A 15,866-nucleotide genomic window follows, 5' to 3' on the forward strand; every position below is an offset into this window, starting at 1 on the left:
ATGTAGCTGGCGAGCCTAGTCATGAGCAGCTCATTAACCAAAAACGAGCTGAGCACAAAAAAATGGTGCTCAGCTCAGCTCGGCTCGTGTAAACTCATAAGAATATAAGGTATAGAATTTTAGTGCAATATTTGTCACAAAAGGTATTTTTGTACTGTTGGTTAGAACACATGATGTGAAAGAGAGGTTTGCAATTCAAATTTCATTGTTGTCAATGTCAAATTACATGTATTTTTTACAAGTCAGCTTGTGGCTCTGCTCAGCTGACTCGAGCTTGGCTCGTCTAGTTACAAACATGAGAGGAGCACGAGCTGAGTTAAATGTTAAATGAGCCAAGCCTGAACAAGATGGGCTTGAAGCCTTCAGCTCATTTACCAGCCCTAGTGGTGGGAGATTTGTAATATTCTGATTTTGTTATTAATATATAAGAGCCAATACAAGACATGATTCCGTGTTGGAAATCATGTCTCTCAGGCTCTCAGCCCTAACATCCTCTCATCTTCTTGTGCAAAATATTCACAAAACCTAAGAGCATTTGCCTTATCTAATAAAAGCCCGTAGAGAACTGAATCAGATGCCTTTTTATTTTTTTTACATAAAAAGCAGCCTCTTGGACTGAAGGAAAGAGTTCATCATCTCATTTACAAGAGCAACACACTCTTGAATCATTGAATGTGATGACCCTACAAGAAGACACACTGAGCACAGCTAATACAGCCGCTGAGAATAGGTACAGGTCAGGTTCAAAGGACTTCCACTAGAATTATGTCAACTGATCCCAGTAGGGAAATCGGCCTGTAATTACATTGGCTCCATAGTGTTTGGGAACCAACAGTAATGTCGCTTAACAAGTAAACAACTAAACATTTACATAAATTTTTTGAAATATTAGAAAAGATTAGGCTTGTACAGGTCTCAAAGCCATTTAAAAAAAAATCAACTGTTCGGCCAAGAAGCTTTCTCCTTTGCCAAAGCCCAAATGCTGCTTGATTTTCTGCTTCTATGAACTATTATATAACAATGCATTTTCATCTTCGGTGATTGGCCTTGTTAGCAAGTTAATCAGCTTGCTCCCACCCTCCAAGGGCGTAATTGCCTTTCAAAGTAGTTAAAGATCTTCGGCAATAAACCTTCTTGCTGAATCGTTGCCCCCTCAATAGTCATTTGAGAAATTCGATTAATTTCCTTCCTGTGTGATGCATATTGATGGACAAACCTTGTGTTGATATCAGCCTCTCTCAACAGTGTACTCTAGACCTTTGTTTCCATCTAATTTCAACTCTGATCTACCACTCTTTGATCTGAAAAATAAACTCCTTAATCTTCAATTATAAGCCTGACCTCTCATCCCTGTTTGCAAACTCACTAGGAGATTGTAGTTTAAGAAGTTGTCCCCCAGCTGTGAATCAAATGGAACTTGGACTCCCCTTGTTGCCTTTGCCACTCTTTCAAATGAGATCTCATTCTATTAAGCTTGACAGAGAGTCAAAAGCCCACCCACCTACTCATCACCGGCTGTTTCCACCATCGGTCAATCAGACCCTAAGTCACATGGACTCGGCTAAAAGGTCGATGCACCCGTGTCGCCCGTACCCGACACGGGGCAGACATGGTCAACCAAGTGTCGGACTCGGTCAATGCACTAGGGCCGAGTCCGTCCACATTTTGGACTCGGTCAACTTTGACCAAGTCTATTTTTGTCCATTTTTTAGGGCAAAAGACTTATAAAAACTAAAAAAACATTTTTTATATTTTTTAATATATATATGTAGCCGAGTCTTATTATTGTTATATATATAGTCGTGTCCCCTAATGGGCACAACTTTGACCGAGTCTTATTATTGTTATATATATATATATATAGCCGTGTCCCCGTGTCCAAAATTTTTTAAATTGCCCCGCACCCGTGTCGCACCCGTACCCGTATCCGCACCCATGTGACATAGATCAGACCTTGCATCATCATCCACCATTTCTTGAAACAAAAATTTTGGTTTGAACAAAACATCCAACCCCTTGAATTACTCACACACAAATGGATCTTCCACATGACAAGACTTCATTTAGATTTTGGGATTGGCTCTTGCTCCTTATAGCTAACTGATTATTTCCTTGTCAATAGCCACCATTTTTGTTTCTAATATACAAAGATCTTGAAAATCAACACAAACAGTTCTCTTCTAAAGCTCTTTAAAGCCTCTAGCATGTTCCAAGCATAGGCATCCATCTTATGTCTTCTGCCAGCCTTTGGAGCTTTGCTTGTTATGAGGAATGCTTACTTTCTTTCATTTGAAAGCTTACAAATATTCTATTTTCCTAATTTAATCTGCTCCAAGACATATGTACATACTCTCTAATCCACAAGAATGTCAAGCACAAACTATGTTAAGCTACAGAAGTTCAAACCTTATAGCATTTCAAGCCTAGTCCTATCTTGTTTCTTGAACCAGCTTCACAATTTGGCCTTTTATGAGGAGAACCCACTTGCTGCCATTTATAAGCTGACGAGTTTTACTTTCCTAAATCTTTCAATCTACTCCCAAACATATATGGATGGTGCACTCTGCTCTATCATAGCTTCCTCCAAGTCCACTTTCAATGTAAAAATAGCAGCATCCTCCTATAAGCAAGCCTATATATGGCCCGATGGGCCATGCGAGACAAGCTCAGAAATAATGAGCTTTAACCTCTATTATAGGACCTTGTATCACATCTTGCATGCACCAAGCACAGGATAAACTTGCAGTCTCTACAAAGAATTCCACATAATATAGGACTGTTTGTTATTTAAGAAAAATAGAAACCAATAATGACAACATTTCATCATAAGAAAATAAAATGAATGACAGAGGCACGTGAGTAATTCAACAGGATGTTTCCTTAATTTGCAGGCAATAAATCATCAATAGTAAAATGTAGCCAAAAAAGGAGTAACATGAACTTAAAGGAACAAAAGAAAAAAAAAAAGACACTGTATAATGTGCTTTGCTATGTCACAGGGACTCTCAAACTAGGTGTCGCACCCGCACCCGATGCGGTCAACCTGACCCTAGGTGCAGTCAACGCACCCAGGGTCATTTATGTCCAACTTTTGGACTTTATATTATACATATATATAATTTTTTATATTTTGGCCACACCCCCGCATCCAAGTTTTTTGAAAGTGCCGCACCCCCGCACCCATGTGACATAGGTGCTTTGGAACAATAATAACAACTACCTACCAGCAAACAACCAAGGGGAAAGCATGTTATATTTCTGATACTATGACTGGTTAAGATATACAAAACAATACCAAGAAGAGAATCACGGTGATCCAAGTAAAAGAAAGAACTTCAAACATTTAATACCACAGTGCTGCTTGTATGATTTTTTTTTCTGAAAGGCAAGCTGGGGCTGTATGGAAAATACTTCCCAAAGAACAAAATTATAAAAATAATCTTCTATTTCATCAAAGGAGGTTTCACAAGCACAACAATCACTTCTACCTACTGTTTAAAATGTGAAATCCAAGGAAGAAGCAAAAAATCCAAAATGTACTATTTTGTTTATAAAGTTTAACCAGAACAATAGCATTTTTACCTTTTCCAATTCCATAAGACCTATTTCACATTCATCTCGTTGTAATAATGCAAGCCCAAGCATATAATGAGCCTGTCAAGCATTTAACACTTATCATCAAAGTCAGGTAAAGTAAAATACTGATGTCAAAACATGGTAAGACTATACATATAAAGAAGTCAAGTAAATGAATGTAGTTAAAAGTGGTAAGATTCAATTCTGCAACCATTACTTACTGAATTAAGCTAGAATTTCAAAATTCATAATATTTCCCTAAAAAAGGGAACAAAGAGCTACCAAACTAGTACAAGACACCACAGACTGAAAGGAAAATAAAAGTTTGTTCACTGAACCTGGGTAAGAGCTAGTTATGGCCATGCAGTTTTTTTTGCTGGATCGTACAGACATGTTTGTTTCCCTACTACGAAAGATGTTTCCATAGGTTGTTATTTTTTATTAATTATTATGATACTAGTAATTGCATCTCTTTACATTTCCTATTTTATTATATTCCCTTGTTTTTCTTGATGTTATTTGCATTATTATAGTTGCTGTCGTTACCATCATTTGAGTTTTTAATAACAATAATAACAAAAATAAAATAAATAAAACTAAATGATACACAATAACTTAAACCTTAAAGTTGGCCTACAAGATCAGTTTGACCGATACCATGCACATGCATCAGTAGGAATTCCCATTCCACATGATTTTATGGGCAAAAGATTTGATAGTGATTTTATATAAGAACTTGCACAAAATTGAAATGGCCACAATATTTTAAAGTTTTAATTTTAATAAAATAAAGGATTGCATTTTTCATAAATCTAAATCTTAGGACGATTTTTTTAGGATTTTAGAATTGAGAGAGAAAAGAAAATGGAGGGAAGAAAGAAGTGGACAGGGTAGAGATGTGGATCTAGAAGTAGGATCTAAGATTCGGTTGATGGAAGGAGAGTAGGTCAGAAAGAACTCTCAAAGAACTGTATTAGATGGATATCTAACAAGACTACAAAATCCACCTATTTATAGGTGTGGCTTGCTTCCCAAGAAGCTCATTAGCTTCCTTCAAAAGGGAATATTTACAATCACTGAATGCCCCAAAATACCCCTAGTTATTACTGAAAGTACCCCTATCTAGCCCAAAATTGGGCATGGACCCAATACAAAGAATTCAAACCCATACAAGCCAACACAAGTAGACCCAACCTAATACAAACTCGATATAATACAATGACCCAAAACACTACAAAATACAACATAATATCCCAAATGGACCTTATATGAGACATGAAACTTAAAATGGAGATACAACCCATATCTAACCCAATTATAATCAGGACCTCCAAAGGGTGTGTTCCCTTGTCTTCAAGGCAATTGATGTGGGTCAGGTTCACAAAACATCCACCTTTCATTGTGGATCCAAAACATACCCATACCCAATTAGATAATGGCCTATTAGAACCTAACCCAAACAAATCCACTCCAAAACCTTTCAAATGCCCAAGATCCAATTATTTTAGATTTGGATCCAAAATATTTTATGAGTCCAAAACCAATTTATTGGATCCATCCAAATGCATTTTAGAATCCTTTACCCAAACTCCAACTCAACCTCAACTAAACCCTAACCAAACCTAATTAGACCCAATCCCAAGTGAACCCACTACCCATACCCAATGTCATGTTACCCAACACCATCTAGTTTTGGATTGTAGTGGATATCCTCAAGACACATCATATATCCAAATCCAAAAACAACTTAAACCAATCCTACCTGAACCAAGCCTACTCAAAACCTTCAACTTGCCTGAATCGGATCAGGTTCCCTTAGAGTGGGTCGTGATTTTATCCCAACCATATGTTGTAACGACCCCAAACTGACTCTCGAAAAATGAGGAACAATTTCTTTTTTTTTAAACAATTGCAAAAAACCTCTCAAGGACCAAGGGCACACTACATATTTAATATTCATAACCCATCAACCATTTGAGACAGAGAATAAATTTAAACCATGAACTAAAATTTCATTTATTTAATTAAATATTGTCAATAAAGTTTCAAATAGTTTCAAAATCAAATCTAGCTATCCAGTGCACGTCGGAACCCGGACCATCAGACCATAATCCTCGTGTCCTTCAGCTAGTTAGTCCCTTCATCACGAAGTCTCAGTACCTCAAAAATATTTTTAGAAATAGGTAAAGAACCGAAGTTCTTGTACAAGACCCTCTAAATTCGCAAGAATAAGAAAATAACATAAAGTAAATCAAGCACAATTTTAAGAGAGATCACAAATAACACATATTCAAAACAACTTACAATTTAAGCAGTTCAAGCAAGCAATCAATAATTTCATGCTAAATTAAATATTTAGGATTGTACGAAATCAATGTTAAACCTTTAGGGATGCATAAAACATTGCAACATGCATGAATAACTTTTTAAGTTAAATTATCATAATTTCTTTTACATGCATATGCACACAAATTTAATTTTCACTTTCTTACAAACTCGCAGATATTCAAAACAGGTAAAGTTCTCAAGGTTCAAGTCAGTTTTCAATCGTAGCTTAACACACAATTTGTATTTTAATTACTGGGTTGTATACTTGTTCTTCGATCGATATCAGGAATCCACACCATCAATCAAAACATTAGGAATCTACACCTAATGTCGGGACATCAAAGAAATCCACATCCATTGATGCTACTTTATTGGTATATCAATAACTACAGTTAATTCAACACCACCACCCCCAGACAAAGTGGTTGAAAGTTCTCTACAACTATAGTCAGAAGCATGAACCACACATCGGGTTCTTGACGACAACAAATGCCCTCGGTGTTTAGTATCCTCACGATTCTTCATGACCGTCATCCAAGGTTCTCACCCTTCAAGAGAGACATTAGGAAAAAAATTATTACACTTTTTGGTCTTTTTTACTATCTTAATTAATTCAAAGTTTTTCACACAAGAATCGTTATGCAAATCCACATGCAATAACAATTTTGGGCACTTGCCCTGCCACATCAAGAGTGTAATTAGTTCAAAACCAAAAAATTTCAACAAAATCTTTGCAATGCAAATTACAATTTACATTTCATGAGAAACACATGCTCATGGCCTCAAAAGGCTCATCAGTGATTCAGGCATTACCACAATCAGATAGCATTGCAAGATTTTTCAGTAAACATGAAATACATAAATAATCAAATTTTCATGTTCATAACACAATTCAAGGTACAATCACAGAAATCTATTGAACGCATATTGAACCATGTATAACAGTTTTACCGTATTGTCAAAAAGTCAAAACAGTTAAAAAATCACAAATGAATAACTGTTCATAATATATTTCTACTGTGAACTCTATTAAGGTCTCAGACACAAGTATATATATATTAAGTGTTGTCAAAATTACAGACATTTATATATATATATATATATATATATATATATACACACACACTCAAAATCGCAGACTGATATACATGTATGTCAGTGTTACCCGCATGTTGTCCAACCCTAAATCTAAACTACTATTTGCAATGTCAAAATTAGAAGATCACCTCATCCCCTTCTTCCCCAAGTTTCACACCTCCTTCCATGGTGAAAATCAATGGAATATATGTGAATACATTTGTCTTCACAATTAGGTTGCCTTCAACTTTATCTTTAAACACCATATACTTATGGGAAGCATTCTGGACTGTCAAGTTATCTTTTTTTCTTTCAAATCGGGTTGGTTAAGAGAATTGAACTCTTTGAATTTGATAATTATCTAAACCAATGGTGAGAGTCTATGTAATAACCAGAAATTTTCATGAATTTTCATTTATAAAATAATGCGAAATGTGCGAATGGGCCTAAGGATCCGTATTTCGGATCCAGGACCCATAAGGGGGAGTATATATATAGTTAATATCATATATGTAGATAAAAAGAAATAAAAAAATAAAAGGTTAGTGCAGGGATCCACAGTTGGATCCAACCTGTGGATCCACCTTTTCGAGTAAGTCATGGATCCAATTCACAGACCCAAATCGGCAAAGGATCCATTGGCCCTGATAGTGATAGGATCTCGGGTCTCAGTCCCGGACCCGGGCCGCGCCTCCCCCTTAGCAGGTAAGTAACAAAAAAAAAAGTGAACTCTTGGACCCGGGTCGGACCCGACCCGGATCCATAACCCGATAGGGTTTTTAAAACCCTATATCGAGTTGCAGCCTTTTAAAAAAAAAAAAATTTGGGGAAGAGCTGCTGTTTCTAAAGAGGAAGGAAGGAAGGGGGGGGGGGGGGGGGTCGGCTGGCGTAACCGATCCCCACCAATCTCGGCAAGGAAAAAGGGGGGGAATCAGCCGATAAAAGGGTAGGGAGAGGGGTCTCTCCCTCGTCTCCCTCGTTTCTCTCTTCCCTCTTCCCTCTTCCCTCTCTCTTTCGATCTGTGTGCGTGCGCCGGAGGGTGGTAGATCACCGGAAGGCAGCAACAAGGAGCAGCCCAGCCGACCGTGCCTCCAGTCTCCGATCGCCGGAAAACCAGCGAAAAAGGTATGGGTTTTTCCTCTTGATTTCGAGTGGGAAAGAGGGTGCAAATTTTGTTTCCATGGAATATTTTAGGAAAATCGTTAGAGGGGCAGATTTGGGGGTTTGAGTCGTTGGAACCCCAAATCGTCAGGTTTGTGAAATTTGAGGCTATGGGTTATACTGGTACCTTATTGGGTGGGTTGAGGATGCTATCGAAATTAGTTTTGTGGCTGATAGGTTTGTCTAGCAGAAGTTTTCTCCACGACCGATAGTCTAGTAATCTGATTTTCAGTTTTTTTTTAGGATTCGAGTTGCACATGTTGAGATTGTGTGGCTGGTTTGGTATTGTTTAGCATAAGTGGGGTCTATCGTGATTTTGTGGGGTACTTGTTCCAAAAATGTGTAAGGGTTTGCAATACACTCCCTATGAGTGGACTAAATCATTGCAAAACCTTAGTTCTGTGTGTATGCTGAATATCATAAAAGGTTTTTTCGTAGGTACTGATTTTAGGAATCCCAATTCTTTTAAGAGTTTGTCTATTCTATTGGAATGTATATGACCTTGTGTAGTATATAATTAGACATGTGCTTGCTGAAATCAAAAGTTGTCCAGATCTTTTATGGTTTTGGCCACATTCATTCATTTTTCAATAGACCAGTTCATTTAGATATGAAATGGGGATTAGAAATTCTGCTTTGTCTATACTAAAAAGGGGTGTGTTATTTTTATTATCCTGCATATATATATATATATATATATATATATATATATATATATATATATATATATATATATATATATATATATATTGTAATGATCCAAGTTATCTGGTCTTTTATTAATAATATCGATTACTTGATCTTTTTTTTTTGGTCTTGCATATTCTGTTGTTTTGAGTAGGCTGTATTTCTGTGTTTTGTTTTAGCTGCTGTCAGTGAAGAGATGAATAAAAATAACTTAGAAGTTATGCTTATTATGCCTGTGAACTGAAAACCTTTTTGGTATGCTAATGCTCATTCTTATCAAATACTCTTATATGCTTGTTGGGTCTGGAAGTCTAAACCAGTCTGTTTTTGGGATGCTAGATTAGACCATGTAACCTGTACATTACATTCCACCCATCCAGTTAATATACATCATGTTATGTTATTTTCTTGTAAGTAGAAATACCCCTATTTAATTGTAAAGTGCATAATAGTCATTCTTTATATGAAGGCCAAACAAATTTTAATTGGGGGACCAGACTTAACATATGTCCAGATTGTCTGACTGCAACATATGCATACATGCTCGGTTGGTTATGTAGGGGGGCTGCATCTATGATTACCTCATTATTGTACACACACACACAACAGTTATACCGATTTTATAGTGTTACCCTGGTTATATTTTATCTCATGACCAACATGTGTATAATGGTTTCTTGTTATATGCTACTTTATGTTCAACATATGTAAATGTTCTGGTTATACTTTATCTCGTGAACAATATATATATGAATGTGACTACCTTTGCAAAAATATGTTTCCAAGTTCAGTGTCCTAGAAAGATTGTACATGGTTTACTAAGATTGTGGTGTATGATTGGTGAATTGTTGACTCGTGTTTTGGGTGACTTTTCTACATAACTCTTTTGGGTCCAGTAACCAGTGCTAGAAGCTTCTGTTTGGTAAGCCAACATGGTCTTGGTCCAGGCCGCCCAGTGTTCACCAGTGCTACTTAGACCATATGCCTAATATTCATATTAATTGTCAACCTTCAAAATTCTTGGAAAAAGTTTTGGTGCAAGGGTTGTGCATTTTTATCATAATAAAAAGAAATCTTAGGACACCAAATCTATCTTGATTTATGTTTATGTATTTTGTTCATGCCCATTTACATGTTGATCAAGATACGTAGGATAGCTTATGCTGCGTTACTAATGGTAACACTTGGCTGTTTTCTCATGCATGAGTCTACATGGAATTGAAGTATGTCTACATGCGAGTGGTTGTATGAGTGTGCACATAGCCGTTGTACGTGTGTATTGCAGGGAAAGCATGCATACAAATACTCAATGAAATCATGTCGTTGACATGAATATGCAAATCCGAGGGACACATGCAATAAATATGAGACTGCGAATTCATATGCATGCATATGCTTATCATTGTTTAGTGCGCATTTTTAATTGGCATGCATAAATGTACATTGTGAAACATTCAAAAGTGATGCTTTGTGGTATGCTATTCATGGTTTTTGCATGTGGTGCATCGATGATAAATTGGATCATCAGGGGCTGGGTGAGCTTCGAGAACTAGTTGTTCTCCGTTTTAATTGTTTGTGATGCATTGCAACAAATCAAATGTGATATTGTTGTTTTACCGCACTGTTCTATGTTGTCACGGGCTGTGGTCCCGTGAAAAGCTTAGCATGCTGATGTGCAAACGTATGTTATTAATTCTGCATGTAAAATTTGCAAATGTAAATGAAATGAATTAATAACTAGATAAAAGAAAGTAAAGAACAGTGTAATTCACTTTCTCCTTGATGTCCCTGCTCTAGCATGGGAGTCTTGGATATTGCGGTTTAGGGGAAACCGTGAGGATACAAAAACTCCGTGTGCATTTTGTTGCCCCTGAACCCGATATTGAGGTTCTTCTCCTGGCCACGGTTTTAGGGAGAGTCCGCCACTTTACCCGGGAGTGGTGTGTTAGTCACAGCTGTGAGTTTGTTTTGGTATACCAAGAAAGTGGCGCCAGTGGATGCTGTTTTCCCTGGTGTCCCCGACTTTGGATGCTGTTTTCCAAGGTTCCGATGGATGGTGTTGTTTACTGATATCGGTCGAGGGCTAAGTTTGGAACCCGGTAACAAAATACAAATTGTGTGTGAAGCTACCCCGGGAACCCTACTTAACCTCGGGGATTGTACCCGTTTGGTGTATCCGCGGGCCACTGTAATTAAAAAGAGGAACTTAAGGATGTGTGCATTTAATAGGACACGCATATGGAAAGAGGAAAACTTAAATGGAAGATAATAAATGGTTCATGCATTGCACACAAATCATGCATATTCCTGCTATGCATTAGTTCATGCATATTTACCTGTTCACTTAGTTGTTTATGTTGATCATTGTATGATGTTGATCTATTTTACATTTAATTGCCTTATTGATTAAGTTATGATCAATGTTGCATATTTCGTGTTCCCTCCTGTTAACTGTTTAATTATGCATGAATGGTTAATTGACTTAAGAATTGAGTATAATTGTATTCCTCAAAATATTACATGGATCTTATTTATGCTCTTTTTCTTATTTGATTCATTAGGAAAACCTGTACGCAGAATTCTTCGGATTTCTGACCCTCTTATTTTATTGGTTTTTCTCAGGCACAGGTGATCAGTGAAGTCGATTAGCTTCTGAGAGATACGAGGGTCACATTTGTTTCAGACGACTTCACTTACGGACAGAGTGACTCTACTGTTATTTTCTTTTAGTTCTTCTGATTTCCTGCAGTTTGATATTTCATTTTTGACATGGAACATATTACTCTTATTGATTCATTAATAAAAGAATTCAGTGGATTGGTTATGATTGATAAATGTAAGTTGCTTTGTGGTGTGTGGTTATCCAACTGAAATTGGAACTGTAGGGACCCCAGGTCTCTGGGAAGTTTTCCGCGACTCTTTAAAAAAAATATATATATATATATATATTCCGCATTTTTCAAAGGTAGGAGTTGGGGTCGTTACAGTCTATCATCAATTTTGTGAAAAAGATCAACAAGTCTCATATGGGTTAGATCTACATCCATAACCACATGTATAGCACTTGTCTTGGCAAAGAAAGAAACAAGATCCACTCTGTCTAGGAGTTGATTAATGCCAACTATCCCATTTGCAACTGTGTTGTCTTCCAATAGCAGCAGCTGATTGTAAAGCATTAAGTTCGGTGAAGAATTCTGCAAGATTCACAACATTAAAAGTTGGTCCATGACCAAACACACCACACATGGACCTGTACAAAATGTTGCAAGATCAGCATCCTTGAAAATTTAATCCAATTCTCCAATTTCTTCTTCTTGGGCAATTAATTTTAATGAGTTCATTGGCCTTGTCAGCTCTGGCCTTCCAATCTCTTCTCAGCTTGCAAATTCCTTCCTAATTTCTTCCATTATACCAGTTTTATGCTTCCATCATGTTAGCTGAAAATGTGATAAAAATCCAGTACTTCCTTGAACTAGGTGGGAACTTGGAAAAGTATTAGGTACGGAAAATATTTCTGCACTACTTTGCAATAACCATAATTCAAGAGAGCAAAACTCATTATTATCACTCCAAAAAGTTCAAAACTTATTGTGGCTACTTTGTATAGGATGCTACCAAGCTCTGCACCAAATTTCAGAATTTTTCAACCTCATTTCCCTGCCGAAATGGACTGATTCTCCAAAAGTATCTGTAGTGAACACAATGTAGTTTATGCAAGTTATAGAAAACAGGTTCTGCAAAAATGGCTGCATATGGAGTTAATGGAAACCAAATCACGTGCCCCCTGATTTGTTTGAAAAAAGACACCTCAAGGTAGTTTCACACCAAATTCAGTGAATTTTCACTAACAGATTGGGCGCAAGCTCAAATAAGTCAGATGAATAAACTTTTTCCCAAATTACCCTATCTAGTCCAAGAGGGGTATGGACCCAATACAAAGAATTCCAACCCATACAAGTAAACCCAACCCAATACAATGACCCAAAACACTACAAGATACAACATAATATCCCAAACGGATCCTATATGAGACATGAACCCTAAAATGGAGATCCAACCCATATCTAACATATCAAGACCCCCAAAGGGTGTTTGTATGTAATGGCATAGGCATGCTATGATAAGGCCTAAAACTACACCAGTGTGATGGGATGACAATACATAGAGAAATGGAACACTATGGCTTGACTCATCCTTCAGCTTTAATAGGAAAGGATGAAAAATAGGACCAGCAAAGACAACCATATGCAAAGGGGACAAGGTAGGATCGATTATGATGGTTCTAGTATTTCATTTGAATATTACCAAAACATGTTTCTCATATTTCCAAGATTGAAAATTTTAAGTTTTCCTTCTCTCTTTTTTCCTTAAATTTTCTGATGTTTTCCAACTTAAACCCTTCTCTAGAAAATATACCATAAATCCTTATGAATGGGTATACTCCCAACACTGACAGAAAAAAGTAATTGATTTAGACATACAGATAAGTGACTTGGACAAATCTTATCTGTCAATAACCTTGAATCAATCAATAGAATGTTCATTATTACGTAACCAATCAAACACTACTTGAAAACAGTTCTACTTGGAAACAAAATGTTCTAAACACTCATGGAAATCCTTGGTCCCCTTGGACCATTTGTATTTATATGCATTAGGATTACCATTCATGGATTTTTCAATTCAAGAAATAAGAGGATTGAACCATTTCTTCTGAATGCCAAGGGTGAGATTTGTTTTTTGTCATCCTAATTAGGACCAAATCATAAGCCTTGCAGAATAACCAGAGAGCCTTGGTACAATTATACAAGAAAGGAGCATGACACTAAGCATGTTAGCACATGAAAGCTCACACAACATTCATAAAGCTGACAGCCTAATCCAATTGAGTCTGATATAGGTTGATCCAAATCTGAATGGTGGGCCCATTAAACACGAAGGGACACCAACTATAAGATAATGCCTCAACGAAGTCTACAGCTTCCTACACGAGGCTCAAGATCTGTCATGGGTCACTGGTGAATATGCTAATAACTATATATTACTATGAACATCTAATTTACAATTCTCAATACATAAATTCTAGTTTTCTAGAGTTTGAGTTTGTCTTAGACAAGGTTATGGCTCCATAGGAAACCAATGGTTTAGGGAGTAATTTTAACTTAAAAAACCTAGTAGCCCACTAGCATCCTAGGATTTTATGATGTAACTACCTAAATGGTAAAGAAGCTCATTGCCATGTACAATTATACCATGAAATATTGCACCCTAGCATGAACCTCAAGTTGCATGTCTTCCAAACAGTACAACGCATATTTAAGTAGTGAGACTCTCTGATGTCCAAGCGCCATGAGAAACAAGGATCAAGTTGGAGAATATCAATTGACCCATTCACTTCTTCTTTTCTACTGTTGAATATACACACTTGGTTACAAAACACTCCAGTTTTTCACATATTCTAGACATATTTCTTCACATTCTTTCAGACCCAAGTCGTCTCAGAATGACTAACAACCACAATCAGAGGATTTGTTATTCGACGATTATCATTCGGAAAAGGGAAAAGCAAGAGATAGGCTTTCTTTTCAGCTACAACTTTCAAGAAAGCAAAGGTGCGACTATACTGGGAAACTCGAGAGAGAGAGAGAGCAAACAGTGAAACGGAACAGGAATCATGGAGATTACGAGCAAATCCAATCATATCCCAATATAAAATGATTATCAATTTACCCATAGATGGGTCACAATATTCAGGCCAATGGTATAATAATCGGGAAAGAAGAGCCATCATGGGCAATCAATTTCGACAAACACAAAATCATACAAAGCAAAAGAACGCTCTGGCAGCTACCCAATTAGGACAACGATTGGTATTGAACAATTCAAAAAGCGAGACAAACAAACCTTAACAGAGCTACTATCAATCTCCAGCGCCCTTTTACAATCCCTTTCCACCTTATCCCATTCGCTGTACAATAATACCCCGAAAAAAAGAACAAACGCTACTTGAGAAAAGAGAAAAAAATAATAGAAAGAAAAGAAGAAGAAGAAGAAGAAGAAGGGATGCACATGATACCCACTTGCGCTTTCGATAGCAAATTGCCCTGTTGGTCCAATAAACTGGCCTGTTAGGGCAGAGGACAATGGCCTGCAACGGTATTCCAAACAACCAATCAGGCGTTCCCAAGCCGCAGGAGAAAGACAGAAAGAGCGGATGCACCAAATTCGAGAGAAAATGGGGGGTTGGGGGTATTAATACAATACCTCCGTGTAGGCGTCGATGGCAGCACCGATGCGGTCTTTCTTGAAGAAGGTGTTGCCGTCCTGCTTCAGAAGCTCCGCCTGTTTCTCAGCACTCGCAACCATCGTAGCCATCGGGTGCCTCTACTTTTTTGGGTCTTTTCCCTTTTTTTCCCTTGTTTTGTCTGTCTGAGAGGCGAGGGAGAGAAACTACAACACCCCTTTGTCCGTAACCAGTGCGTAAAACGGACGAAGAAGAAGAAGAAATCAAATCAGCGTTTCCCTTGTTTTTATTAGAGCCGCTGCCGCTAATTAATTGCATCCAGTTTGTTGGTGCTGGCTCTCCTCCTCCTCCTCCTCTGTCTTTCGCCGATGCTGATAAGATCATCACACGCATTCGCGGGCTTCTCGTTTACCTTCCGGTAATGGAATGGAACTTTGAACGTGCTGTACTGACTCCGTCATCCTTCCACAGGCGGCCCCCCATCGATTGATTAACTTGGAAGGAAGCAGATCAGGTCATGCTGAAAATGAACGTTTTTGCTCATGCTGACATCGTGGCCATCCGATTTGCCTTTTAAAAAAGATCAAAAGTCAACAAAACACGTGGCATTCATCCAAAATGCAAACAGACGGCCACGATGTCCGCATGAGCAAAAAAGCTCATTTTCAGCATGACCTGATCTGCTTCCAACTTGGAAGGTTCCAAAGCACCCGCTCGGGTCGCCCCAGTGCCCAGATTCCACTAGTGTGCCGTGTGCGGTAGGGGTAGGGAAGTCAACGGGTCGGTTTTACCA

At 37.6% G+C, this 15,866-nt stretch overlaps 1 protein-coding gene across 1 annotated transcript in view; it reads right to left on the reverse strand.

Moving 5' to 3' along the window:
• LOC149848449 (E3 ubiquitin-protein ligase CHIP-like) overlaps positions 1-15,615 on the reverse strand; it is a 43,709-nt gene extending 28,094 nt beyond the window's left edge. The window contains exons 1-4 of the mRNA XM_090011573.1: positions 15,094-15,615; positions 14,910-14,977; positions 14,734-14,797; positions 3,583-3,654 (exon numbers count right to left, since the gene is read on the reverse strand). Coding sequence (XP_089867699.1) covers positions 3,583-3,654; positions 14,734-14,797; positions 14,910-14,977; positions 15,094-15,204 — 315 coding nt within the window. The 5' untranslated portion in view covers positions 15,205-15,615. The remainder of the gene's footprint in view (positions 1-3,582; positions 3,655-14,733; positions 14,798-14,909; positions 14,978-15,093) is intronic.
• Positions 15,616-15,866: the final 251 nt, after the last annotated feature.

Source organism: Nuphar pumila, chromosome 1 (genome assembly GCF_984573655.1).
Source record: "Nuphar pumila chromosome 1, dmNupPumi1.hap1.1, whole genome shotgun sequence".
NCBI classification, from domain to species: Eukaryota; Viridiplantae; Streptophyta; class Magnoliopsida; order Nymphaeales; family Nymphaeaceae; genus Nuphar; species Nuphar pumila.